The 26,612-nt window shown below is 42.9% G+C and overlaps 1 protein-coding gene across 1 annotated transcript in view; it reads left to right on the top strand.

The window, feature by feature from the left end:
- arhgef28a (Rho guanine nucleotide exchange factor (GEF) 28a) overlaps positions 1–22,903 on the top strand; it is a 35,735-nt gene extending 12,832 nt beyond the window's left edge. Inside the window, exons 9-35 of the mRNA XM_079178807.1 lie at positions 1,155–1,267; positions 1,400–1,662; positions 1,752–1,935; positions 2,031–2,142; positions 3,364–3,450; positions 4,609–4,648; positions 5,520–5,621; positions 6,827–6,950; positions 7,606–7,741; positions 7,828–7,883; positions 7,978–8,038; positions 8,173–8,299; positions 8,398–8,513; positions 9,230–9,361; positions 9,521–9,771; positions 9,866–9,991; positions 10,120–10,237; positions 10,361–10,615; positions 10,705–10,781; positions 10,936–11,114; positions 11,229–11,320; positions 11,434–11,619; positions 12,449–12,684; positions 13,377–13,424; positions 14,151–14,669; positions 16,456–16,741; positions 20,911–22,903. Of these exons, the coding sequence (XP_079034933.1) occupies positions 1,155–1,267; positions 1,400–1,662; positions 1,752–1,935; positions 2,031–2,142; positions 3,364–3,450; positions 4,609–4,648; positions 5,520–5,621; positions 6,827–6,950; positions 7,606–7,741; positions 7,828–7,883; positions 7,978–8,038; positions 8,173–8,299; positions 8,398–8,513; positions 9,230–9,361; positions 9,521–9,771; positions 9,866–9,991; positions 10,120–10,237; positions 10,361–10,615; positions 10,705–10,781; positions 10,936–11,114; positions 11,229–11,320; positions 11,434–11,619; positions 12,449–12,684; positions 13,377–13,424; positions 14,151–14,669; positions 16,456–16,741; positions 20,911–21,086 (4,202 nt within the window). The 3' untranslated portion in view covers positions 21,087–22,903. The remainder of the gene's footprint in view (positions 1–1,154; positions 1,268–1,399; positions 1,663–1,751; positions 1,936–2,030; positions 2,143–3,363; positions 3,451–4,608; positions 4,649–5,519; positions 5,622–6,826; positions 6,951–7,605; positions 7,742–7,827; positions 7,884–7,977; positions 8,039–8,172; positions 8,300–8,397; positions 8,514–9,229; positions 9,362–9,520; positions 9,772–9,865; positions 9,992–10,119; positions 10,238–10,360; positions 10,616–10,704; positions 10,782–10,935; positions 11,115–11,228; positions 11,321–11,433; positions 11,620–12,448; positions 12,685–13,376; positions 13,425–14,150; positions 14,670–16,455; positions 16,742–20,910) is intronic.
- The last annotated feature ends 3,709 nt before the right edge of the window (positions 22,904–26,612 follow it).

Raw genomic sequence — 26,612 nt, 5'->3', positions numbered from 1 at the left:
CTTTACTTAATGCTGCTTTGTGCAAATACGTTTTGAATGCACTATTTACATTTGAAAGCAGATAGCCACTTACGTTAAAGATTTTCAATGAAAAACATGTAATCATTTATGATGCATTCTTATGGGAATATCTAGCAATTAAATGCGTTAAAATTAGCTCCACTTGGACCCTGCTGTTGTTGATGCATAAGTAAAAACTATTCTATTGCAATACATATAATTAATGAATACTTTTTCCGTCAATACACACATTTGTCAGATTTCTCATGATAAAAAAGTAACAAGACTGGAGTCTACAGACATGCTAGCAGCTCTGTGAGCCTGTACTTAATGGAGGCAAAGCTGTGCTTTGAGCTAAATGCTAACATGCTCACAGTGACAATACTCGCATGATGTTAAGCAAGTATTGTTTACAGTGTTCACAGTTCACAGACACGCAACATGAGGGCTACTGCGTTGACATTTTGAAGCCCCATTGCCACACCCAAGCACCAAATCAACCAAATCAGATTTAAAATGTTAGCACAATGCTTGCAAGGATCTCCAGCCTCTCAAAAAACAGCTTTCATGGTGAACAAAGCGTCTCCTGTTTTAAATAAAAGAGAGCAAGACTCGAGTCAATAATGCCATAAAATAAGACAGGCTGTCTGGTGAAGTTGATATGTGGAAGTTTCTATGAAAACAAACCTTTAAAGGTCAAACGGGGAGTAGGTATGCAGTGTCATCATATTTTCCTCTCTGTACTTCTTCACATTTATGCAATGAAAGATCAATAAATTATGAAACAAATCAATGATTCAGAACCGAAGGCTCACTGATGAAGATATTTGCTGGTGGCTTTCTCGTTTAAGTGGTTTGTCGATGCGTTTCTGTTGTCTGGTTACCTTAATCCACGTTACTCTGTGAGCTGCTGTCTGTATTCAACCAGACATCTAACTGACGTTGGGATGAATAATGGTACCGAAAAGTGGCTTCTCACTCTGTTCTGTGACAGTAAATCATTCAGCGGAATAAAAACAAATTCCTAATAGACATCTTGCACAGTACTGTCGAGCGGTTGATCCTCACTGGGAAAACAGAGTGGAGACAAAGAGCAGTAGTCTATTTGATTGATTGTAAACTTTGCTGAAGATTGTACTGTATCTTTATCACAGTAAATGGGCATCCCATGCAGTCCGTTGGAGGGAACCAGTTCGTCCAGCGTGCTACAGACCCTCTACTCTCCATGATGGACAGCAGCAATCAGACCGTCACACATCACACACAGGTCATACATCACCCTCTCTCTTTAAACCCAGACTTATCATGTCATCCTGATTTGCTACTTTTAAAAATATATACTGCTTCTCTTTTTTTTTTTGCACTTTTCTTTCTCCTGTCGTGTGTTTTTTTACCGTAGGAGGAAGATGCCGAAATAAACTATATTGTCAGTGGAGTGACCAGGGACAGCACAGGGACGGACAGCGGGCTGTGGGACTCAGAAGATCTCCTGTCAGCTACTGACACACCTCCACCCTACTCAGAGGATTTCTACCTTCCCTCTCTACCCTGCTCTCCCCCACTCTCACCCGCCGACCAGGCCCTCGCCAGGCTGAACCGCTCCGTGTCCTCCGAGCCGACCAATCGCAGAGAAAGTCCGCCCATGGACACTTGTGACCTCAGGTACTAAACACGGTAGAACGTTTTTCTCTTGTCTGAACGCAGTGTTTTCCGATTTCTCTGTGTGTGTAACTGGTTATTTATTGCTCCAGTCCCAGTTTAGTGGCTCTGGAAGTGGACAGTGAAGAAGACAGCGCTGAGCCCAAGTCTCCACTTTCCCCGCTCTTGTCAGACGTTGAGAAAAGTGAAGACAAAAGGGAAAGCTTTCGTCCCTCCCCTGACCTCACATGCACTCGCAGTCAATCTGCCTCCTCAGCATGTGAACCCACCACAAAAGTAAAACACTATCTCAGGCTCAGATAATTCCACTTCTCCATATATCACGAGGCGTTTGAAGACTTGAAGTTTTTGTATTCATATTTTTTTTCTAGGAAATGGGTGACCAGGGGATTCGACTGCGTTCGTACTCCTACTCTTCCCCCAAAATCAGCTTGCGTCCTGCTCGTTTTTCCCGGGACAACCACACTTCAGATATCAGCCCTGGTCAGTAGCACCGGGACTGTTCACCCCCATCACATAGTTAGAAATGTACAGTGGTCTAACACGTAACTAACAATGTGTCAATGAACTAACTTCACTTGTTTGGTGTGTCCCTAATGGTTGATGCTAACTTTTTACGTTCTGTTTTTTTCTTAATCCAACTATCAACTAAAGATAGTTTCACTACTAATATATAAAGTGCAATCAACTCCCAACAAATGAATGTGCTTAAAGCGATAGTTTTTGGGAAATACACTTATTTTTGTTCTTGCCAACAGTTAGATGAGAAGATCAATGCCACTCTCTTGTCTGTCTGTGAATATGAAGCCACAGTGAGAGGACAGGTAGTGTAGCTTAGCACCTGGTAGCTCACTAATTAACAAGTTCCTGGACATCTAGGAACTATTTTGTGTGATTTCGGCGGTGCCTGTGGACAATACCAATAGTGTATTCAAGCACCAGATTCCCAGTCTGCTCCGCTTGGTCCTGGTTCTGGTTGTCCAGTGCCTCCCTTCCCTCCAGCGGGCCCAGCGATACGGCCCGGGCCTCCATCAGCGTGGTGTCGTTGTTGACTCCCAGCAGAGCCCTTCAGAGCAGTGAGGCAAAGCTCTGCTCCTGGCCGGTGGAGGTGCCACTGCTGCGGGGTGCATAGCTCTCCTCCATTGGAGGCCCTGCTGGAGTCTCAGCTCAAAGAGTTTCTGGTGAACCTGCATCCAGTTTTCCTCGGATCCAACCTGGTGGCACCGATCACAAGCATTCAGAATGAATATATAGAATGGCCACTCTTCTCATTTACTCATGTAAGTCATATAGAGGCAGCAGTATTAGGTTTCATAACAAGTTAAAAGTTCCCCACAGAAACTTTCAATTCGTAAAAATGTTTAGGTTTTATGGGGTGTTACGTGCCGCACTGTTTCTTGGCTCGGAGCAGTGACTCCCTCGAGGTTTGATCCTGAAAAACCACAACAGACAGACATGAGAGTGGTCTTCAACTCTTGGTAAGAAAGCAAATATGCCTGTTTCCCAAAATGTTACCAGTTTTCTTCAAATAGAAAAGGATTTTAGATTTGTTTTAGTTTTTCTCAAATATTCTCAATGAGCCTGCAAGAAATATCAATTCAAGAGCTCTCAGGCCGGAGTTGACTGTACATTACGTGGTGATAGTTCCTCCCCCCCCCTCTGTAGCTGATGTGTGAGCAGCCCTCTGTCCACTGTGCCCTGTAGATGGCGTGCTCCACAGTGTCAGCCACAGCCGATCTCTCCTTCAGGCCCTCTCTCTGTCTAAATCTCTGTCTCTTCTGCACCCTGGTAGTAAGTACTGGACACCTGCAGCCGTCACACCGCGCTAAGGCCCAGCAGCATAGCCAGCATGCCGCTGTCACTGCTTATGTGTGTGAGATTCAAGGTTATTACTGTAAACTGATTCTACAACTACTGAAAAGTTACGTTTTTAAGATATTTGTCTCAAAAACAGAAACACCTGACTTAGCATTTCCCCTCAGCTCTACAGAGATTTGTAACATGTGTTAGCTCTTTGTTTTGGTTTTACGGCCTACCAAATCGTTTCCAAGCGAAGGCAGCTGTTTTCACCCAAAAAAACACAGATAAACCCGCTGTATGTTTATGTTGCCTGTCCAGCAGCAGCAGGAAGACAAAGTCAGCAACTAGCTGGTGAACACAGTGGAGCATTTAGAAGCTAAAATGCCAGATATGTTCTTTGGTTGAGACCAAAACAGAGCTAAAATCAGAGTGAATGCTAATACTTACATTCATCAGGTGGCAACAAAAAACATGATTCTGAAGTTATCTTGTGCTTGGAGATATCATGACTGCCAGTAGCTTTCCAAATTCAGGGGCATTTATCCAACATCATTTGAAAAAACTAAATATTTTCCCTGCTGAACATGAAAGGAAAATGTCTTTAGTTATCTTAAATGTAAAGTCTGTGAATACTTGAATGCTTACGCTGAAGTACAAAATCGTGGACGACTAAAATACGAGTAAACACCAGTTGGAATTAGAAAGGGGATTTGAATCCATAGCTGAAGTAAAAGGTAAATTAGAGTCACTAAAGTGTAATAACCTTGGCGTCAGCATATGTTTGCATGTGTGTGTGTTGCTTCCTTAATCATGACGCAGCCTTATTGTAATCAGAACGGCAGTGGGTGTTGCAAGAATAAATCACATTTGCAGTGATGAAATGAAAAGACAGCTGATTGCTTTGCAGCCTGGTAAGAGATGATGATGATGATGATGATGTGTGTCTGAGGGGTCAGCCCTTTGTGTCTGCCTGTGCTTAAGCTTTCACATGTTTTGTTTTGTCTTGTTTACGAAGCGGTGCCGATCATCTGTTTCTTTGCTTATCAGTTAAGGTTTTATTCACTCTGTAACAGTCTAAATTTTAAACGTGTTGTCTTGATTGTTGTTGATCAATTTAGTTTTACAACTCCTCCTTCTTTATGCACACAGAGCAAAGAGCCAGTATATCAGAGCAGTCTCATGAAAAAAGGTATTTATGATTTAATTAATATTTACTTATAAGTCTTATTTGGATTACATTGCCTCTTTCTTGTCTTTTCAGTTTAAGCGTGCCTCTGTCCTGTTAATTAAAAAAGACGTACGTTACATCAAATATGTAATCCCAGCGCCGGGAGCGACGTATGTGGATAACCATGACATCCAGGTTGCTTGGTGACAGCGGGCAGTTTGCTGCCGTCTTTCATGAAGCTCTTTTGTTTATTTAAAGCACAGCTGGTTTATTGTGCGTTACAGGTGTTTTGATCCCGTCTGTTTTTGTCCCAGTGACAACAGAGGGAGTGACGTACAGATATCGGTGTGACCCTGAGCGACACACAGCCCTGTTTCTGTGATGCACAATGCTTTTTGTTTTTTCCATCCATGGCTAAGAGTGTCATCTCTCCCCAGATGTGACCTGCTGCATCATGGATGTACTATAGTTTACAATGCTCCTGGCAAATTATGGTTTATGATTTGAAAAACGCTGTAAAATAATGACAGTGCTGCTTTATATGGACTCTGTCTGCTCTAAGAGACGTGGCACTGATCAAAAAGAGGATTTCCTTTCCTCTTCCTGTTCCACTCTGCCTGTTTTCACTGATGCCAACTGATATTTCCTTTCCCCTCTTATGTATAAATACCCTTATTGACCTGCCACACTTCAGTAGCTCCCCCTAGTGGACGATACCAGACATAATCAGGACAAAATGACTGTAAAAGCTTGTAACACTCAGCATTTCATCCCATTGATTGAGCCCTTTGTGCCTATTTCGTGTGTGAATTGAACAACCAGATTTGCATCTTTAATCATCAGTATTAAAACGTCAGCGGGTGTCCGTGTGTGTGTGCGCTGTTCTTTACAGGGAGATTAGGTTCCGTCAGCGAGCCCAGTCTGCTGATGATGAGGGCAGCATGGAGCTGGCAGAGTCCCTCCAACATCTCACCCTGTCTGAGTTCCTCAAAGAGTATGTGGGGGGTCGAGCCCTGTTCCACTGTTGTAGCGTCCTTTAACCGTCCAGTTCCAACTAACCAAGACCGATAGCATGTTCGCATCGATTGACAACAAACCACCAACCTCCTCTGCTCCCCTCGTTTTATATCCTCCCCTTGTTTCCTCTCCTCTCATTTCATCTCCTCTTCTCTCCTCTCCTTGTTTCCTCTCATCTCCTTTATGTGTTTCTGCTTCTCCCCTTGTTTCGTCTCCTCTCATTTCATCTCCTCTTCTCTCCTCTCCTTGTTTCCTCTCATCTCCTTTATGTGTTTCTGCTTCTCCCCTTGTTTTGTCTCCTCTCATTTCCTCTCCCTGTTTCATCTCCTCGTCTCTCCTCTCCTTGTTTCATCTCCTTTCCTCTCCTTGTTCCGTCTCTTTTCCTCCTTTCGTCTACTCTTCTCTCCTCTTCTTGTTTCATCTCTCCTTCTCTTATCACCTTGTTTAATCTCCCTTCCTCTCCTCTCCTCATTTCATCTCCTCTCCTCATTGACTAACTGCTCCTCTCCTTCATTCCTCTCCTCTTATCTCATCTCCTCTCATCGCATTGTTTCATCTCCTCTCCTTGTCTCGTCTTGACTCTTCTCTTCACCTCAACACCTCATCTCTCCTTTCCTATCCTCTCCTCCCATCTACTCTCCTTGTTTCATCTCCTCTCAGCTCCTTTAACAGCAGAACAATAATGAAGTTGTTATTGTCTTTTAACAATATGCACCAAAAGACTGTCATTGTTGTTTTGCATGTATCCAGCCTCTAACAATTTTACTAATTATAACTTACTTTCACAGCTAAGAGTTGCAGAGAATGAACTGAAATTAGTATTTCAAGTGCTCTCTCAAACATGTATTTTACCAGAAACTACACACTGTACAATATCAGATGAAAGTATCATTTTGGATGAACTGTTTGTCATTTCATGACAGGAAGTTGCAGTTTGAATTAACCACAACTACTGTAGTTGATGTTATATGCTTGTGTACTACAAGCATATAAGAATAAACACTCATAAGGACCCCCTGCCTGCACCGACACTAACCCATCCGGCTTGCTTTTGTTGTCCTGTAGACTCGGCAAGAAGAGGACCAGGCTGGCGTGACTTTACCAACTAACGCATGACTGCAAACAAACAGTGTTGTAATGTATACACCGAGTCCCACTGAGATTGTTTTCGTGTTTCTTCAGAATTGAAGAGGAGGAGTTGGATAAGTACAACATCCCGACAAAGGTGGAGTCAGAGAAGTACAAAGTCATCCGCACCTTCAGCTTTCTCAAGAGCCGGATGTCCAGTACACGCAACAAGGCCAAGGTAAACCCAAACCACAACCCTCTGCTGTAACACCCATCAACAGTAACAACTAGAATAAACATGATGATAAATTAAACTTACCACATTACACTGTCAGCCTAGTATTAGCTTAAGAATACCAGTAATTGTGTGATTAACTGGCTGATTAAACTGTATTATTTATTTGTATGAGTAAGTATATTTTAAGTGTTCATGCTACTAAACACTATAGAAGTTATGTGAAGGCCAGTATCCCCGGTCTAGACTGCTACTACTATGGGATATGTGACTCTCTGAGAAACACAACCAGGAAACGTTTCTGGGAATAACTCAAGGTCAGAGTGACGGACATGGGGTCCAACCTCTTTCCTTTTAATGATTAATCTGTTGTTGAGTCAGCACAGAGCCCGGAAGCCTCCATGACCTGCATCTGTTGTTTATGCTACGCTCCATTTCCTTGTTGGTGGACTTAAGAGTAAAAAGGCGGGGATTCCTTCCAGGCTCATATATCGACTTACTTGTCGGAGAGTTTACTCTGCAATTAGAAACTCACTCTGGTTTGTGAAAATATGAACTGAGGAGGCCTGCTTTGCTCAGAGCGCTTTAGCTGTAGCGGTCACGTTTAGTCTGTACGACCTCGTTGTTGGCGCTCATGTCTCCGGCATGGCTTTCCAAGGGGAAGGGGAAGGACCGAGAGGCCAAGGATAGGCCGCTGAACGGACATCGGTTCAACACAGGGTCCTGTTTGGGCCCCAACATGTGCGTGGTGTGTGATAAACCGGCATCTGGAAAGGACCTGCTGCATTGCTCCGGTAAGTAATAGCGTCATTTTGAAACTTTATTATTTATTTATTTGACAAAAAATTACAAAAACTTCAAAAAAATCTTTCTTTCCCAGGCTGCACTGCAATTGTCCATAAGGGCTGTAAGGAATCTGTCCCCCCATGTTTGAAGGTGAGAATCGTTTTTAAATATAAGAATGAAAAAAACTTCTCTACTGGAGCCCTGTCCTTGTGTGTGACCAGCCTCTCTCATTTGTATTACTTAGAAACTTCAGGACAAATATGCTGTTAACATGGTGAAGGACAGGACAGCATCCCTCCCACAGAGTGAGTTTACAACACAAAGGTTCCCAGTCACCAACTATGTTGCTGTCTGGTAACCATATTGTGCGTGGCATTTCCTGTTTGTAACGTTTGATTCTGGGAATGATTATTGTTGATTCGCTTTGCTTTCCCTGCAGATTTCACAGTGAGAGACAGAGACAGCCCTCCTCAGTGTGTCGTCCCCGTCTCTACCTCTCTGCCTGTCATGAAAGACACTGCGACCCAGCCATGCCTACTCGCTGGGACGTTCCCAAACAGCGACAGGTCATAGAGCTTTATCAATCGCATGATACGAGTTGTGGATATTGGTCACTATTTTGTGGGTTATATTGGTTGTTCATGTTTTTTTATTTGGGTAACAGTCGGCTCAGTGAGAGTTCAGAGACCGAGTCTGATGCCTGGAAGACCAACGGACGATCAGAAGAGCTCCTGCCGACTCCGGTGTCCTCCACCTCCACTGACTCATCCTTCGGAGAAGGTATGATACGATTATTGCTCGTTGTTTTCAGTGTTTACAGATTTCGACATACTTATAAAGAAGCCGATGGGTTTCTTATTTTAACATCCAATTCATGCTCCCAAATGTTGTTACCTTTCCGGTATAATTTGGATATTTAAAAAAATGCCATTTTCACCCAGATTGTATTATGGTTTTTCTTTTGTAAGATTTCCACCCATTTTTTTTTACATTTATTAAAAACAAACATAATTGTCTGGAGATAAATTACAAATGTGTTTAACGATGTGTGAGTTATTCAAAGTGTTGCAAATTAAATCCATATGACACCGGAATATTCCTGGTAAAAATACTTAAAGTAAGTAAACTTTTTTTAATTAGTTTTTTAAACATGCAATATTGTTTCAGTTTAGTTTTTCTTAAATGATATTGTTTTTATTTAGTTTCAGTGTACAACCATATTTTCCAGTGCTTATTCCGTTTGAGTTCACAATAATAACCCCGGTTGGTATTTGTTTGTTGAATGGAATAATGCATTTATCAACAACTTAAATTACTCACATATAATGAAACTTTATTGGAACCAGTATCGAGACAAATTCCTTCCCAATCTAAATAGCCTCAGGGATAAATAAATAAATTGAGATGAGTTGAAGTAAAGTCTCTCTCCAGCAAATGTTCAAACTGAATCCTGCATTTTTGATTGAAAGTGATTTTGTACCTCTTTCCCTCCGTAGACTGCGTCGATGCGTGTGACATCTCGGCCGATGCTGTGGACTACGAGGCTGAGTCGTGGAGTCTTACTGTGGAGCACAAGTTCTGCAAGAAGCAGGACAAACGAGCTGTCAAGAGGCAGGATGTGATCTATGGTGAGCAGATGCCAGAGTTGTGAAAGAAAACCACTGGAATGTGTCATTTTCTGCCAGTTAGCCATTTATATGATTGAGGAAGAGCTAAAGCTACGCGACGTGATGCAACGCGTGTTTTCATGTAACGCACACATTGAATGTTGACATGTTGAACCTCAGAGCTGATGCAGACCGAGCTCCACCACCTACAGACGCTACACATCATGGCCGAGGTTTTCCGCCGAGGCATGAAGGAGGAAGTGCAGCTCGATCCGGAGGCGTTGGAGCGGGTCTTCCCCTGTCTGGACCAGCTGCTTCTCTCCCACCGCGCCTTCTTTGCCGCCATGAAGGAGCGGCGACACAGCTCGGCCCAGCCCCTGGGGCACAGCAACTACCTCATCCAGCGAATAGGAGACGTCCTGCTCCAACAGGTCAGCTGGTGTTCTGGGGCTGCCTCTCTCTCATGTGTGATGGAGGGAAACCAAGCGAGGGTGCGAATCACTCGTGTGTGTCTTTTCTCTGCAGTTTTCAGATGAGAATAGTGAGAAGATGAAGCAGGTGTACGGAGAATTCTGCAGCCATCACAACGAAGCGGTCAACTTTTTCAAAGAGCTCCAGCAGCATAACAAGAGATTTCAGATTTTCATTAAGGTACCGAACTCCTCCAGAGCATCTTCTTCTTCTTTTCTACAAATGTACTTTCTGCTCAACTAATTCTAAAATAAAAGCAAAATGACCCTTGTGATCAGGAAGATAATTGTTTATGTTACTTTTACAAGCAACAAGGTAATAATTATTTGGTGAGACGGAAGGAGATCCCAGAGTGCATCTTGCTGGTAACCCAAAGGATTACAAAGTACCCAGTGCTGCTGGAGAGGATCTTACAATATACTCAAGGTAGGTTATACACCGCCCTCTACTGGCTACTTGTTTGTATAGTCAATGACAGCACAAGAGACAATATTTCAGTTTAAAAGTATACATTCAGCCTTCATGTATTCCTCCTTCCTGATCCCTCAGAGGACACAGTGGAGCATGCCGACCTTTCCAAAGCACTGGTTCAGATCCGAGAGGTGATCGCAGCCGTGGACCTGAGCGTCAGCGAATACGAGCGGCACCAGAGGTTACAGGAAGTGTGGAACCGCATGGAGAACCGCAGCGCAGCCAAGCTGAAGAACGGCCATTCATTCCGCAAGCAGGACATGATGGGGCCGGGGCAAACGCTCAAACACCAGGGCCCGCTTCTGTGGAAGACCGCCACCGGTCGACTCAAAGGTGAAGCCGGGGTTTGTTGTGTGATCGATTTGATGTTTTTGCATGTTTTTTCGTGACACGTTTTGTTCTGCTTATCCTCACTTCCATAGATGTCCTGGCACTCCTTCTCACAGATGCACTCATCTTCCTGCAAGAAAAAGACCAGAAGTATACATTTGCCGCAGTGGTACGCACACAAAATGATTTACATCGGTAGAGCTGTCACGCTGATAATCTGTGTCTATTATGATGTTCCATTACCTGTTTGGTGTTTTTTATCTCGGGCCATTATCACATCATGTCAAAAAAAATGTAATTCCCCACTTTGTAATGTGCCTCAGGATCAGAAGCCTCCAGTCATCGCTCTGCAGAAGTTAATAGTGCGAGAAGTAGCAAACGAAGAGAGAGGGATGTTTTTGATCAGCGCGTCAGCCGCCGGGCCAGAAATGTACGAGGTCCACACGTCATCCAAAGAGGAGCGAAACACCTGGATGAGGCTCATTAGAGAGGCAGTGGAGAGGTGTGTATAGGTCTCTGTTTTATGTGTGTGTGTGTGGAGAAGGAGGATATTGAGAAATACAGATTTTACCATTTGCAAAAAGTCTAACTCGCAGTGATTTATTTCTCTGCTCAGCTGTCCGGAGGAAGAAGAAGAATCCACGAGTGAATCTGAAGAGGAGAGGAGAGCTGCCGAGGCTCGTATTCAGAAGATCCATAAGTTACAAGGTATTTTGAAACCTGTGGCATCATTCATTTGTTTTCTTTTCTTCGCGCCCTTGAATATTCTTTACCCCTGAGTTGACACATTTCTGTGAAACCCGATGAACTTGTGTTATCAGAGAGTCTGATGAGCCAGGACCAGCGGATCTGCTCCAGCCTGGAGGAGAAGCTGCAGGTCTACACGGGGCTCGCCGCCCTGAGTGGGAGGACGGACGCGGTGCTGGTCGAACCGCGGCTGCTCGTCCAGCCGCACTCGGAGGAGCTGCCCCAGGCTACAATGCTGCTTTCTGCCGCTCTGCAAGAGGGTGAGATGTTTTCCATAAACTGTACCCTGCAGGAGCAAACACAGACAAACAGTGCAGATTTCTTTGTTTTTTTGACAACACTGAACAAGAAAGTAAGACAAATATTGGATATACTTTACAACCTAGCATCAATAATGATTAACATTTATTAAATGGTTTATATTATGTAGTTGAAAGCAGATATAAGGACATTTTTGTGTATTAATGTACAGTGTTTGTTAACAGTTATAACAGTTGTAGCAGTATGAAGACATATTTTATATTATTATAACTGTTTTTGAATACTATTGTCTGTCATCAGGCTGTTTAAACAACAGCATCCGCTTATGCCTATCCTCAGTAATAAGTTGCTGACAAATACATTAATAGAAATTGGAAATGTAAATTAAGTGTGTAAATCAAGAAGTGGGAAATTTCTCAACAGGTTTCATTTAATAAAGAAATGCAGTCTAATAATTTTAAATTTTCAAATTTTTTATGAATTAATATTTTTTCTTGCAATTACATATATATATACATATATATATATATGTATATATATATATAAGATTAAGGTCAGGTTTATTTCATTGCAGCCTTTAAATAGATGTTATCGTGTCTAATCTTTTCATTATTGCTTTTTTTTTTAGCAATCTCTTGTCAGCATGAAAAAATTCAAGGAACAAGACCAGAAAATCTGAAAATAAAAAGCATTTTTGTGGGATTTTTAATTCACAAAATATAGTTTTTTGTTCTTCCAGCCACAACTCTCGGTCTCATATTAAACAGGTGTGAAGTGTTAGAGCAGCACACTGAGTTTCACACTTTGCTGTTGTTTTTGTTTCCCCAGCCGAGAACCTGAAAGCCACGCTGTCATCTCAGGCCTGTTCTCCATCGACCCACAGCCCGGACTCTGACACGGACTCTGTGTTTCCTGTCAGCCCTTCTACGCCTGTACAGCCCCCCTCAGACTCTGAGGCCTCACCCAAAACCCCGGAGGCCAGCGTGGGGAGCTGGACGGAGACCCTTGTGCTTCAGGCCCCATCTCTCCTGCAACAACCAGACAGGAATGACATTGACTTCAAGGTACAGCACAGTTTCTGCCATATGAAATGTACGTATCTTATAGCCACTCTCGTATGACCTCGCGGTATGAATAAAGATTGTGAATTGAATAGGTGTTTTTGAGTTAAATATTGATGCAGAAGTATGATGTAATGTTCAGTGTAGTTGCGATGGGGGAGGTACAGCTGTATTTTCAGAGGTATTATAGGTCGTTATAGTCTTTTACTGCTTGCATCTGACCCTCACCGCTTTCCATTTCTTCACAGATGTGGGCCTCAAGATTGCCAACAGTTGTTTTAATAATTCAGCACAGTCTATTAGAATTACATTTCAGTCTTAATGTGATGAATCATTGATAAGCTCATAATAAAGGAAGAAGTCCATTTTGTTACCAAAGGTATTGCGCCATTACAAATGGATATGGAGACTTATTCCAATTACCATGCCACAGTCGTGCTACCGTTTGTAGGTTTTTGTGACCTGTGAGGTAAATGACTCCGATAAGAGGGAATACTTGTATTATCCACTGCAGTGTGTGAATTTGACCCTAAACAGTGTGGCAGGACACAATACGGCCTCAAGGGGGCGCAAATGTTGCATGAATGAAACTTCCAATTTTGAAAATATTTCGACTTTCCTGTGAGTAGATTGTAACTCATTGTTGAGCAGGCTTGTTAATCTGCATGCTGTGTTGTGATTTTATCCTTTAACAGGTTGCTCAAAGTGTCCAAAGCTTGACCCAGTTACTCTACAGTCTGCAGGTGAGTGCATTATTCAATATGCGGCTTAACCACCTGCTACTTCTTATCCTGCTCGGAGTCCTCATCTATAATATTACCCAATCAGAAAGCCAGCAAACGATCAAACCTCTTCTATTTTTTTGCTGAGAACATACTATACGCTTTGTTAGTGTCATGCACAGTCAAGATAACGGCTTTAATATGCCTGCACACTCCAGCTCCAGTAAACAGAGAACAGCTCAGCTGTTTGAAGCCAAAGGTAGCGAGCAACAGGAGCAAGAATCCTACTGATCTTTTTTCTGCTGGGAGACATACAAGAGTCTTTTGTTTCACTATACACACACACACACACACACACACACAAACACACTGCTGCTAAGTATAAAATGTAAATTTGTGCAGAGAGGTTGTGTGTGTGTGCGTATTTGCATGAGGGGATGTGTGTGCGCACTCTTGCCCGTCTATGCGAGTTTGAGGTTTTGATTTCAATGATATTTTCGTATTCAAAGTTCTGAATGCATTATTGCATATGAACCTGAAAACCGCAGTTCTACCAGTGGAGGTGGGCTCAGTCCACCATGTGAAGTTCTGTTGTCCTAACACATAAAAGCTCAGGGCAGGGTCTGATCAAATCTTTTTCCCATTCAAATCGCCTCCTCATATTACCTGTTGTGAGGATGCACGTGTGGTTAAAGTGGCCTTTGCATTTTCATGAAACTCATCCCTGCTTTTCCCTGTCGGTTGCAGGCCACCGTCACCATCCAGGACAGCTGCTATGAGGTCCAGAGGCTCCTCCTCCAAGAGACTGGCCGCCCTTCTCCCCGCGCCCAGCGGTCGCACCTTCCAAGCATCCGGGGCAACACCCTGCAAGAGCAGGAGAAGCAGCGTAACCTGGAGAAGCGGAAGGAGGAGCTGGCGGGGGCCCAGCGGCTCCAGGACCGACTGCGCCAAGAGAAGGAGCGCTGGGAGAGGGCGTGCCAGGCCAGGGAGAGCCAGCAGGGGGAGCAGGAGAGCAGGCTGGTGGAGAGGGAGAGGCAGTGCCACCTGGAGACGGAGAGGCTGAGGCGCGAGAGGGAAGAGTTGGATGAGCAGCTGGAGGAGTACCAGCAGAGCCTGGAGCGGCTCAGGGAGGGCCAGAGGAACGTGGAGAGGGAGCGCGAGCGTCTGGAGAACCAGCAAAAGCTGCTCCAGACCTGGAGGCACAGCCGGCAGAGGAGTCTGCCAACTGTGATTCCTCACATGGTCATCCCTCTAGATGGGCAGCAGGTATGGCAACACAACGGACAACTGTTTCTGCTGTCTATGGATTTTGAAATAACTTCGGATGTTTATTCTGAGGCCTTAATCGAAGGCTCAATAATGCCTCCGACTAAAGCTCTTGACCCTGACATGAGTGTGAGGTTGATATGCAGTATTTATGGAGTATTTCTTGGCTAAAGTCGTTAATAAGAAGCTTTACCCAGACAGCTATCAGCCTGAGTTACGCTGGTTCACTCATTTACACACAGCAGCACAATCCCCTCTTGATATACGACCTGCGATAATGAGAGCAATTTCAGCATCATTTGTCTTGGTGCTCCAGCAGCTCCACTCACCAATAAACATCTTAATGATTGATGATAATTAAACCATTGCAAATAAAAGCCCCGACAAAATAATTAAAACCAGCCCAAGAAACCAATCAATCGCGTCCGAAAGGACTTAAATTATCGACACTTTGTTTGAAAAGCACCACGGTGAAAATGTCCCCCGCAGCTGGAAGGCACGGAGGATAAAGGGTGCACTGTTCTCCCTGCCCTTTAAGTCTCAATGTACCTCACAAGGACAAGCAGCGGTGGTGAAACTAATATAGCTCATGCATCCATGTGAGCCTCTGCCGGGTGCTGCTTTGTGCTGCTCAGTTCAGCAGGTGTGACTGTTCAAAAGACGCACACAGAGAGCACTCGAATGGACAGACAAATGAGCAGGCTAGTTACAATATTCCCTCTCTCCCTCATTAATTTACGCACCACCGTGGGCTTTTCTTTCTTTCTTTTTTTTTCCAGGCTCGATGCGATGAGGCTCTCCTGGCTTTTTTTGCGGACTCATTTAGTTCCATTCATCTATTTTAGTCGGCGTGGAGGCTGCATTAACAGCAGTGGTCTGACAAAGGCGTGCGGAAGCAGTGGAGGTCCTAATGTTCCCCTGCTAATGTTTTAGCCAGAGGCAGAAGTTCACAGGGTCAGAGACAGATCGAATGACGCACTCACACCCACACACACACACACACACACACCAGCTCTCAGGTCATTTCTAATTAGCTGTGCTGCCTCCGCTCCGCAGAGGAAAGGAGGCCATGTTGATGTGAAGATGGGACAGGAGAGAGAGAGGGTATTATGGGCTGGAGCTGTAAGAGAGCCTTTACATTTTTCTTTTTTAAATTTGTTTATGATTTGAGATATCCTACATCGAGAGCTTTTCCTCTCCACAAATACAATTGTGATTGGTTTGTGAGGCTCAATGCAAAAAAAAAGAAGCAGACTCCATTACTCGAGAGAATTTACAGAACGCACAGTTAACAGTTTTCATAGCAACCGCTTTCGCTGAATTAATAAGTCCCTTTACGTCACAGTTAAGTCTGTATATATTATCCAGACTTGGGGTTTATTTCTATGCTGTGAGCCATACACGTGAAATTCTATTTGCTTCAGTTGTATTGGGGTGAAAGCAGAAATCTTAAGAGACAGATATCTCAAAAACCTGGACGAATAAAACCATAATGATCTATCAAGTTATTATACCAGATGCCTCTCGAGGTAAGTGGGACGATTAATTTAGATTGAGCTGCCCTTTGCCCTTCTTTTATGATGATCTGAAAGGACTATTAGCAGAACCTTTCATTGCAGTTTCACTTATAAAATACATTTCCTTATTGCATTTCAAAGGTGCATTGTTAAATGGTTTCATAGGTGTCTCCAATCATCAACGTCGAGAACATGAACTTCATCTGAAAGTCTTTTCACGGTGTTCTTGAGTTGAACATGACCGAGATGATGCTCTCTCTCTCCCCCAGGACTCGGTGCCAAGTCAGTCCAGAGACCTCGCCGGTAACGGCTCCGTGTTTGTGAACGAAGCTGCGTTCGCCGGCACCAGCGTCAACAACCGCCACGTCCACCACAAGAGAAATGACCCCATCGCGCACAATTGTCTGAACACCCTGCTGGCAAGATCCAACAGCAGACAGACCCCCGTAGCGAAGACTCCCCACAGTCCACACTCAGACTCCCAGGGATGGATGATGGGGACAGGATACCTCTACAGCCCCGCAGGCCGGCTGGAGCTGCAGCACACGCCCAGTGGTAAGAAGTTTTACCATCTGTTATAGTGGAGGTTTAAAGCAGATCGCTTTTTGCCAAGGGGCTCATTAGGACTCGTATTTTAATTTCTCTTGTCTCCTGTTGCCTAATACACGTTATGTAGGATGGTTTCCTCTGTGTTTTTGGTCTGTCTGGTGTGTAGACTAGGGCTGTAACTAACGGTTGTTATCAGTTCACCTGCTTTTAATCCTTTGGTCAATAAAATGTCAGACAATAGTAAAAAAAATGCCTGTTACGATTTCCTGAAGGCCAAGGTGCCATTTTCAATTGTCTTGATTTGTCCAAGAAACAGTCCAAAACCAAAAGACATTAAGTTTATTATAGGACTGTGTCTCCAAGCCTCTTTTGTGACCCCATAACAGATACTAGTGTCTACAGAGTTCACAAGTTTTGATTTGAAGACAATAGTTAGTTTTCTTCTTTTTACTTGTTCTAGTAAGCATCTCCTGAACTCTGTTTCTGCTATGCTTTTAGCAATAAAATGTTCTATAAATCAGGCTTTTAATAATATATGAACGACCCCCTCTGTAAAAAACTTCAGAATATAGATGGGAAGGAAATTGGAAAGTTGGTGTATGTAAGTGATACTGAAGTGGAGATTTCTGTATATCATACTCTGTATGTGAAAAAAACTAATTTTGAGAAAATGACTACATTTTGAAGATGCTAAAGTTCAATACGGTAAAATAAATGAACTAGTAGGTATCACCATGGAACTTCCCCAGTGGATAACTTACATTCAGACAAGCTTTCTGAAAGTGTATGTTTAAATATGCAAATGAGGCATTAGCTAATGCTAACCTTTGGTGAATTTAGAATCTACAGATCCAAATAAGCAGTTAAATAAACGTTCCACTAGTCTGAGAGAGGACAAGTTAGGGAAGCAAAATAGTCCAAAATCTCAAAATTGACCAGTGCAATTACTAGTATAGTATAGTATTATAGACACATAACTTTTAGAGCCATAGAAAATGCTACTGAGAAAATGATTTGATTAGATCGTTGAGCACGTAACTACATTCATTTCCGTATTAATGAGATTTTTTTAAAAGATTTTCTTTTATAACTTTCAGATGCCATCTAGGAAGGGATGCAAGTTGACGTAGAAAAACCCCACTAATGAATGCATCAAGTAGCTCAATTACTCATTTTCATTACTGGCTACGTTTAATATCCTGTATCTTTAGCGCTGATGGCGAGACATTTCACAACTCAAGTGCCTCTTGTACGGGACAGCCGTGTGCGGTTATCATACTGTCTCTGCTGCTCTACATGAATGAGAAATCTGCTTCCTGTGAGAATGTAAACAAACCCTCCGCCTGCAGTGGTTTCACCCGTGTACGTGAGAGCGTACCGTACACACACACTCGCTCTGCTCCCAAGGCTCTATCCCCGGCGAGGCCTTGTCTGTCCTTCCTCCCAGTTAATCAGTGTCTCCTGACAAAGAAACCGCCCCCTTCCTCCCCACCAACCTCCACCTGCGACGAGCCGGGGGCCCCCCCGCCTGCCAAAGGAAGAGAAAAATCAATGGTTCCTCTATCTATCGACTGGCAGTGCAGACAACAGCGTGTGAATCACAGTTCACAGGCGATGGCGGCCTGATTGGGACATCGATCTAGAAAAAATCTTTACAAAACTCATTACAGCATGACTTGTCATCGCATCAAGAGATGGCAGGGGGGGGGGGGGGGGTTGCGAGCAGGGAAATGAGAGATGCGGACACATGTTAAATCTGCATTTCGCTCATGAGGTGTCTGCTACATTCTCACGTTCGCATGTCCCCGTTCCTAATCTATTCATGCACAAGCTCATTCTAATATTCGCGGCAGGCGAGGCGAGGCGGGGCGGGGGGTGCATTCAGTGTTCAGAGTTTCTGGTATTGTTTACCAGCAATGACAGGCAGCACAACCTCCTCCTCATTGATCCGCTTATTAACCTTTCCTCGTTATTGAGCACACACGAGCCCCGGTGAAACCGGAGTCACTTGTTAACACGCCAGGGGGTGTATACGTGGCTGCAATCTACAACGCAGGGTGCTTTCCAGCTCGCATCTACCCACAATGCTGCATTCCTCATTGCATCCCATGAGGGGCCTGCGATGACATACTCCGAAAGACACTGAATAATATTGGCCAATCTTCACACAATTCCTCATCAGATGTATACCTCTATAAGGAGCCCTTTAGTGTTTTTGTACGCAGTCTTTGATTTTAAGTCCTCCTCATGCTGCATCACCTGCTGCCTGCTATGTGGAGGAAACTAGTATCTCTTTTTATCGTGGGAAAAGAAAAGGAATCTCTTTCATATGCAAATTCCCCATTGTTCCGCCAGTCACATGATCTCACTTCTCATTCTCACCTGAGCATGTGAAGATTTCCTCTCATGCACACACACACAAACACACAAACACACACACCCTCTTTTCATTCACTGTGAGATTTCCATAATTTGTTCCTGCACAATGTAATCTCGGGGAACCAGTTGGATGGAATTTTTTGAAATGACGCCTCATCTGGTGAGTCGTGTCTGGTTTTTGTTGCTCACCTTTTCATACAAAGGACGAGAGCATCGTGAGTCGGCCGAGGGAGAAGAGAGATGAAACTGGCGCTCTTTACAGCACGTAGATGAATTCACACCTTATATAACATGCTGCGTGATGCACAAACCTGATCTGTGGCTGTCTAACAAAGCGGCGGGCTGCACAGCGGTGGTTAAATGATACTATTGATTGTTTCTGCTCAATACTGAGATCACAACTAGAATATATTAGCATGAAATAGATCGTCTTGTCCCACCAGAGCAGGGAATTTCTCTCTGTCTCACCAATCAAGACACAGTAAAAGCAATAGACGGAATATAAATAATTAGATAGATAGTTCATTATATTGATCGCACAAAAGAATCGTTGGTATAGATTTTTATTTACCAGACATGTTCTCAAGCGTTGTCCGGAAGGCTTTGACTCAAATCCAGAGTTGGAGGTGTCACAGACAACGTTTTCCTGTGTAAAGCAGTATTTTACGGAGCATTATACTGATTCTGGCAACCCACAATTATCCGGGTTGTTCTAACAACCCGAGCCAACTGGTTTCTGTTTGCCACAGCTGGCTTACCATACTAGACGGAGATCTTCTCCAAATGTTCAAGCAGCCCTAAACAAATTCGTATTTTTCTTTTTGTTGCTTTCGTCAGATGGCACACATTGGCTGTCTGTGTTGTAACACATTCATTATGCTAAAACGGCATTACTTCATGGTCAAAGACAGCGACTGAGTGTTTTTGTCATCCGGCTGCACACTGATGTCTCATCTATCAGAGGCCAGGCCTATATGGTGGCTAACAGAGCCACTCTAACAGACTTCTTATATAATTAATCAAACAGAGACACTTTCCTACGGGGACACAATAAGGCAATTTATAGTTCACGCCATCTGTTACCATGACAGCACACCTGCCCTAATGCTAGACTGCACCCACCACGCACACAAACGTTAAGAGCGCACTCATTCTCAACCCATGAAAACACTCTTTCAGATCTCTTTTTTAATTGAATAATAATGCTATTGATCCATGAAGGGAACGGGGCGTAAAGCCGGGGATATAATATTTAGCTCGAAAACGCTTCAGCGGCCCATATGTCTTTCCAACTCGAGGGTTTTTGAATCCTCGTTATCTGCCTTAAGGCTGCTCTCGCTAAGATTTCTGTTCGTCCCTCCTCGTTTCCGGGTGCCTCGTTTCCTCATCTCTTCTTGTTAACCGTCAAGTGTGTGAGGAGGCGGGTGTCATCGAATCCCGACCATGACGATGGATTATGTTGACAAAGATAATAATAAAAGTGACACCTCTAAGTAGAATTGTGTGGGGGGGGGGGGTGATTGATAGCTTTAAAATCTTTTTTTGTCTCATGCTCCGGTGCAGGAGGGAGCATGTGAGGCTGAGCCGCAGCAGCTGTGGCTGATCTATATGCAGTTAGTGATTACAATGAGAGCACCAAACAATTAAACAAGTGGTACATGTCCCCATCCTGGTGATTATGTATCAGTTAGTAAGTGAGTGATTTGGTTAATGGATTACCAGCATCAGTAGCTGCATTTTTTCTACATATAGAGTATAAAAATAGTGTTGTTTTTTTTTGTGTGTTGCTCTCTCAGATCTTAACAGTCTCGGCTACATCGGGGAGACCTGGTCGTCAACAGCGAGTGGAGCTGACTCGTATCCTGTGCTGCCTCATCCCAGTGACCCTCAGCTGGACCTCAGCGCACTGGTTTCCTTGGAGACTGACAGCGGTGAGAAGGAGGGCAGTGAAGAAACCATTGTGTACCTCTGAATGGTGATCCATTTTAGACTCTTCAGCAGCCAACCCGGCACTTCAGACATTCACGAAGCACCAGGACTGGACCAAGGGTGACTTCAGAAAGCATTTCTCTCTCTAACATTCTTTGGTCACGCTTTTCTTTTATATTTGAAAGATAGTTTTGTAGTCTTTTATGTATGTGTGTGTGTAAAGTTAGTGGAAAAAAAGATAAATAAGGTTGTTTTCAGACTCAATCGCACATGTGTCATGCACCTTAGCTCCAGGCACCACTGGGTGTTCAATGTCTCTGTATTTTCATTTGTTTGTGCGTGTTATTGACTGGGTCCCTGCAGCTACACCTTTTCCTCCCCTCTCGGCTTCTTACTGTCCTTCCCTCGCTGCCTTCCTTTCTCAGGTCCCACATATCTCGCCCCTTGAGCGCTACATGTATTACATTTACCACAAAAGAGGAGGAGAAGAAGCATTGCACCCAATATAGGCAAACGTCAGGCTGTGTCTCTCTAGCGGGTGATTGTCTTGCCATGGAGCAAACTGACCCTCTTTCATTTATCAGACTGGCTCTGTTTATGTACAAGTCGAGCGTAACGTGAAGCACAGAGCATCAGGATTGAATGATGAGGTGCGACACAGTCAGTCCCACATTTTCCAGACTCGCTGCCTGTTGCCATCATTTATTTCTCTTTATCTGAAGCACGTTTTTCTTGTTCAGAGAAATAAGCGCTGATCCGGTTTTAAGAGAGATGTTGCAGCTGTGCTAATATGTCAATTTTAGAGTGTATACATTCAACTGCAAAAGCCTGGGAAAGCATGTCTTAAGCCCAACCTGTGAAAAGGAAAAGGAAGTTGTGGTGGAAAAAGATGGAACTCCCGTTGGGTCAAACCATTTTAAGTACTCTTGTTAATTATTCTCATCACAAATTTCTCACCATATTTTTATTTATTTATTGTGTTCGTCATTTTTTAGCCAAACTAGCAGCATGGCTCTGGAGATGCTAACTTTATACGGACATTCATGGGTTCTGGAGGATGAATCCTAATGTTTTAGTCATGTCCTCATTGGAATGAATTATATTAACATTGGTGATCCCCAAACTGTTCCTCACACACACACACACATACACACACACACACACACACACATATACAAGCTGTAAAGGGTGGAAGATGTCCTGAAATTACCTTCGTAAGCACCCAGAAAAATAAGACAGTTGCTTTATTGATACTATCATACTTAACGCTAAACTATTACACTTGAATATTTAGTATATTTACTTATTATCCCTCATGGGCTTTCTTTATATGTGAAGAGGTCCCTGTGCCAATGCTTTAGGTGTCCCTTGATGGTTTTTACAAGCACTATAAAAATGTCCAATTACTGTTGTAGGTTCTTAATGGGACAATAAGGCAGTGGCAGTATTTTTGATGTGATTTTAGTACCATGTATATATGTTTTGTGCTACTATTTATTTATTACAGTACAAAAGAGTTTTACAGTGCTTTGTGAAGGCTTGTGTTGTACATATTAGTTTACCTGTGTGAGCAGATGAACAGGTGTGTTTCCGTTCGTTCGTCGTGTGTGCTCAGACATGTCCCTATTGATAAAAATGACTTTTATTGAACTTGAAATAAGTGCTTTGTTTTTCTTCAGGCTAATAAATGGGGCGAAGTGAACCTGTGAATACAATAAACGAGCGAGCTGGTTGAAGCACAAACACAATATTCAGCTTGGGTACAAGTATCACTTCAGTTTTTATGGCCCCGGCGGTCTGAGTGTGAAGCGTCTCCAACTGTGTTAACAGACGTGTGTTCAGTTGCCAACAGTGGCAGGTGGCAGACCAGGTGCATGAATGACAATGATTTCCTGTCAGACTGCACCTCTGAATTTGCAATCACAAAATCCATCCGACTATGGAATGAACGCAATATTGTTGGGTGGCAACAATCAACCGTGTCACCAATTTTTTTGGGGGGGGAGTATTTAATTCTTTAAACTTCTGAAAACACTGAGACTTTTACAGGTGTAAAGATTCCCACTAATCACAGCCTGTCTCTCAAGTAGAGGCTAAAAATAAAAACAGAGATAGCTCAATTTGGAGCTTCCTGGCTTTCCCTGACAGCAGTATTGTATTTCATATGCTCCACCTGTGTCTCTGTTGCGCTTTCTCTTTCAGACAGAAGAGCGGATGCTTGAGATGAACAGGGTCCCCGCTCTACCTCCAACATGCACCTTATTATTTCACTGAGGCTCTACACACTCCCACTCCATCCCTTATCAGCTGCACTCCCCAGACAGTTTTCTAGATTATTAGATGTTGCTTTATTAAATGTCATTTGCAGGGACATCCAGTGTAATTGATGCTTTAATTACCACGTATTGTTTTTCATCATTTTACTCAAACTGGATTACTTTATTCTTATTTAACTTCAGTCTAATGAATGAGAGCAGTGGTGGATAAGCCGCTCTAATAAACTAGTACCAGCAGATGTCATTTGGATAGTATCTAGTGTCTCTTCCATATCCTTCTCCTTTATTAAATCACCCTCTGAACCATCTACAGGACACCAACAGGCTTTTTTTTAATGATTTTGTATAACATTGATCGCACTGATTTTGACTGTATATTTCTTGGGGATTTTAATATTCATTTTGATAACTACAAAGACAGTAAGAACCTACTTTGAATCGTTTTGTATCCTTTTATTCTAAGACAGAGTACTTCATGACATATATACATGAACAACCGTGTGGAGTTCCTCAGGGGTCAGTTTCTGAGCCTCTTCTGTTCATTCTCTCAATCTATTACCACCTCAAATGATGGAGAACACTAACTCTGAGCAGGCTGTTCTCATACACTGCTGGTAGCTATACCCATGAAAAGTAATGCACTATACTTGGCATATAACCCACGTTATCAATTTGTATATGATTCACGTAATTGCAAGCCAGGACAGGTGACGTCGTATAAAGAAGCAAAAACACAGCAGACCTTCACCCAGAAGGTCGCTGTTCATGTCCAGAAGTCAATGTTAACTAATTTCGTAGTTATTTTAACCTAAACGCTGACTTAATTGTTCGGTAACTTACTTGGTTAAAAGGGCGGTTCACCCCAAAATAAAAAAATACATATTATAGGAAAACGAAAATCAGAAATGTACTTATTTTAATCCATGCCACAAGTTTTTACTGAACCTTTTTGTATTTTGATATCATACGAACTGTTTTATGAGGATACATTGATTTGTGGCATCCTACTTTGATGCTTTTCCTCCATCTCCAGCTCAGTCATACTGTTGCTGATAGAGTTCTTACTAAGTAACCTTGCCTTTACATCCACACAGTGTTTCATTTCAATGATGTGAAATATGCAAACAAAGACTATACATTTTCTGGAATATTATTCATACCTTCATTGTTGTTTCCCTGCGACTTCATCTTCTTTATATCTTAACATATTGATTTTTAAATACTTAAGGCCCAAAGTACCTCTTTGATCTGTTTCACGAAGCCTCCGGGCCTCTCGGGTCATCTGGGACTGCTTTATTTCCGAGGGTTATAACAAAATATGGTGAAGCAGTTGTTTGTCTCTCTCTGGAACAAACCTCTGGGAGATCTGAGGTCTGCTCTAAATCTAACCTCTTCTAAATCAATGTTTTTCTGTTTACGCTCTGAGTTTGGGGCTGTTTTTGTATTGTAACCACAATAGAACTTCTATTCCTTTGGCTAATATTCTGTTTTTATTTTACATCATCTTATATTATTAAGTCTTCATTTATTTTTGCTTGGATTTTCATAGTCTTCTAAATGTTTTAATGCATTTCCATTCCCTCTATAGGCACTTTGCATGCTTTGCCTTTCTCTTGCTGATCTGTCATACTGAAGAGCCATGTGGAGATGTGGTCAGACCTCTGTTTGATCCTCTTTGTACTCCTGGTAGCCCCCCAGGATCCATTATGCCCATACTTTTTGCGAAGATTACACTCTCTTCCCGCACCTCTTTTTAAGCCCTCACCTAATCACCTTTGACACACTGTGTATGCTTCAGTGAGCAGCAGCCTTTACCATTGTTTTATGGACCATATAGTTGAGTATAATCAAAATGTGCTTGTGCTTTATGTGCCTCTGTATCTTTCTTTTTGTTAAGCTCTGGTAGAAAGAAACCTGTCAAATGCAGCAAACAGCTGTTTGAGGAGGTACTGTTTGTGTGGAACAAAGATGGACAGGAAGGGCACATTTTACTGAAACACAAGCTTTTCATATGCATGTCATGGAGTGTGCCCGTGTGTGTGTACGCTTTGTTTTTGTGTTTGACGGATGTTATGGACAATCATGTCAATGCCAATCAGCCAGCTGGGTATTTCCAGTTCAGCTGACGGTCTCTGTCTGACATCATTCCATAATAACATTACAAAGGCTTTTCATTTCCTGATAACTTTACAAAGTTAGTGATTAAGATCTATTTCCAGTCTGCCAACAATGGAGCAAAAAGTGTAAATATCCTGAAGTGAATTTGTCTTTCAGTAAACCATACACGGCCAACATTGCAATTGAAATAGTGTTGAATACTTCACAGCTCTTTAGTGTTTCTCTCCCTCCTTCAGTCCGCGTGGACTCAGCAATCAGAAGTAGTTCCTTCCTCATTATACATAAAGAAACCTAGTACTGTATGTGGCCTCTGTCTGTCTTCCCCTAGTTGTTTTTTAATGACCCCTGTGGAAGGTAACCAATAACGCCAAAGGAAAAACCGATAAAGGGGAAACATATTATCGCTGAGTCATCTGCCAGGGTGAAACACGCGTTGCTAAAGCCTTTCCCAAGGGGAAGTGTAATGATTTCTGTAGGCGCACTGAATAAACCTGCCCGGCCCAAATATAAATAACAGCCATTAAAGCTTATCCTAGTGAGGAATGCTTTTATGGCAAACCTGAACAATATACAGCATATATATACAGGTTATTAGATTTCTCTGGGGGTGAAATATAGTGAAATGCCAGATAGAATATATATACAGACTGTTCACAACCGCAGCTCGGGGAGAAAATCTACGACAACTGTAACAACTTACTGTAAATTTGTTTGACTTTTAATACTTTTTTTTCTCTAATAGTATATTTTGTGGAGCTAAATATGTCAGTGCAACTTTAACAATCCTTATAACATGTCTTTGCAGCCTTTGCAAAGAATCCAGAGTTACTTTTGAAATGGCATTTTAAGTGACACGCCCTCTGATCTTTACTTTTGACCTTGGATTTAATTGGTTTCACTCATCGTGTCCCTTTAAAGTCACCGTCATCTCCTGCAGCTGTTTCAAAGCCAAGTGCAATGCAGTTTACCCCAAAATAAATACTAATTATAGCACTCAGACATCAATGTCACAGCCACAAAGCAACGGTATGCAGGTCAGATAGGCACCGGAGGCTACAGCGGCAAAGATTACCAGAAACAGAAATGAATAGTTTTCCAGAAATGAGCTACAAAAGAATATTTATTTACCTTGAAATGGTCGACTTAGGTTGATGCAAGCCATCCATGTTTGTTTC

Source organism: Pholis gunnellus (assembly GCF_910591455.1).
Source record: "Pholis gunnellus genome assembly, chromosome: 18".
NCBI classification, from domain to species: Eukaryota; Metazoa; Chordata; class Actinopteri; order Perciformes; family Pholidae; genus Pholis; species Pholis gunnellus.
Note: the sequence above shows the minus strand (reverse complement) of the source record. Positions and strands in the feature narration are given on the sequence as shown.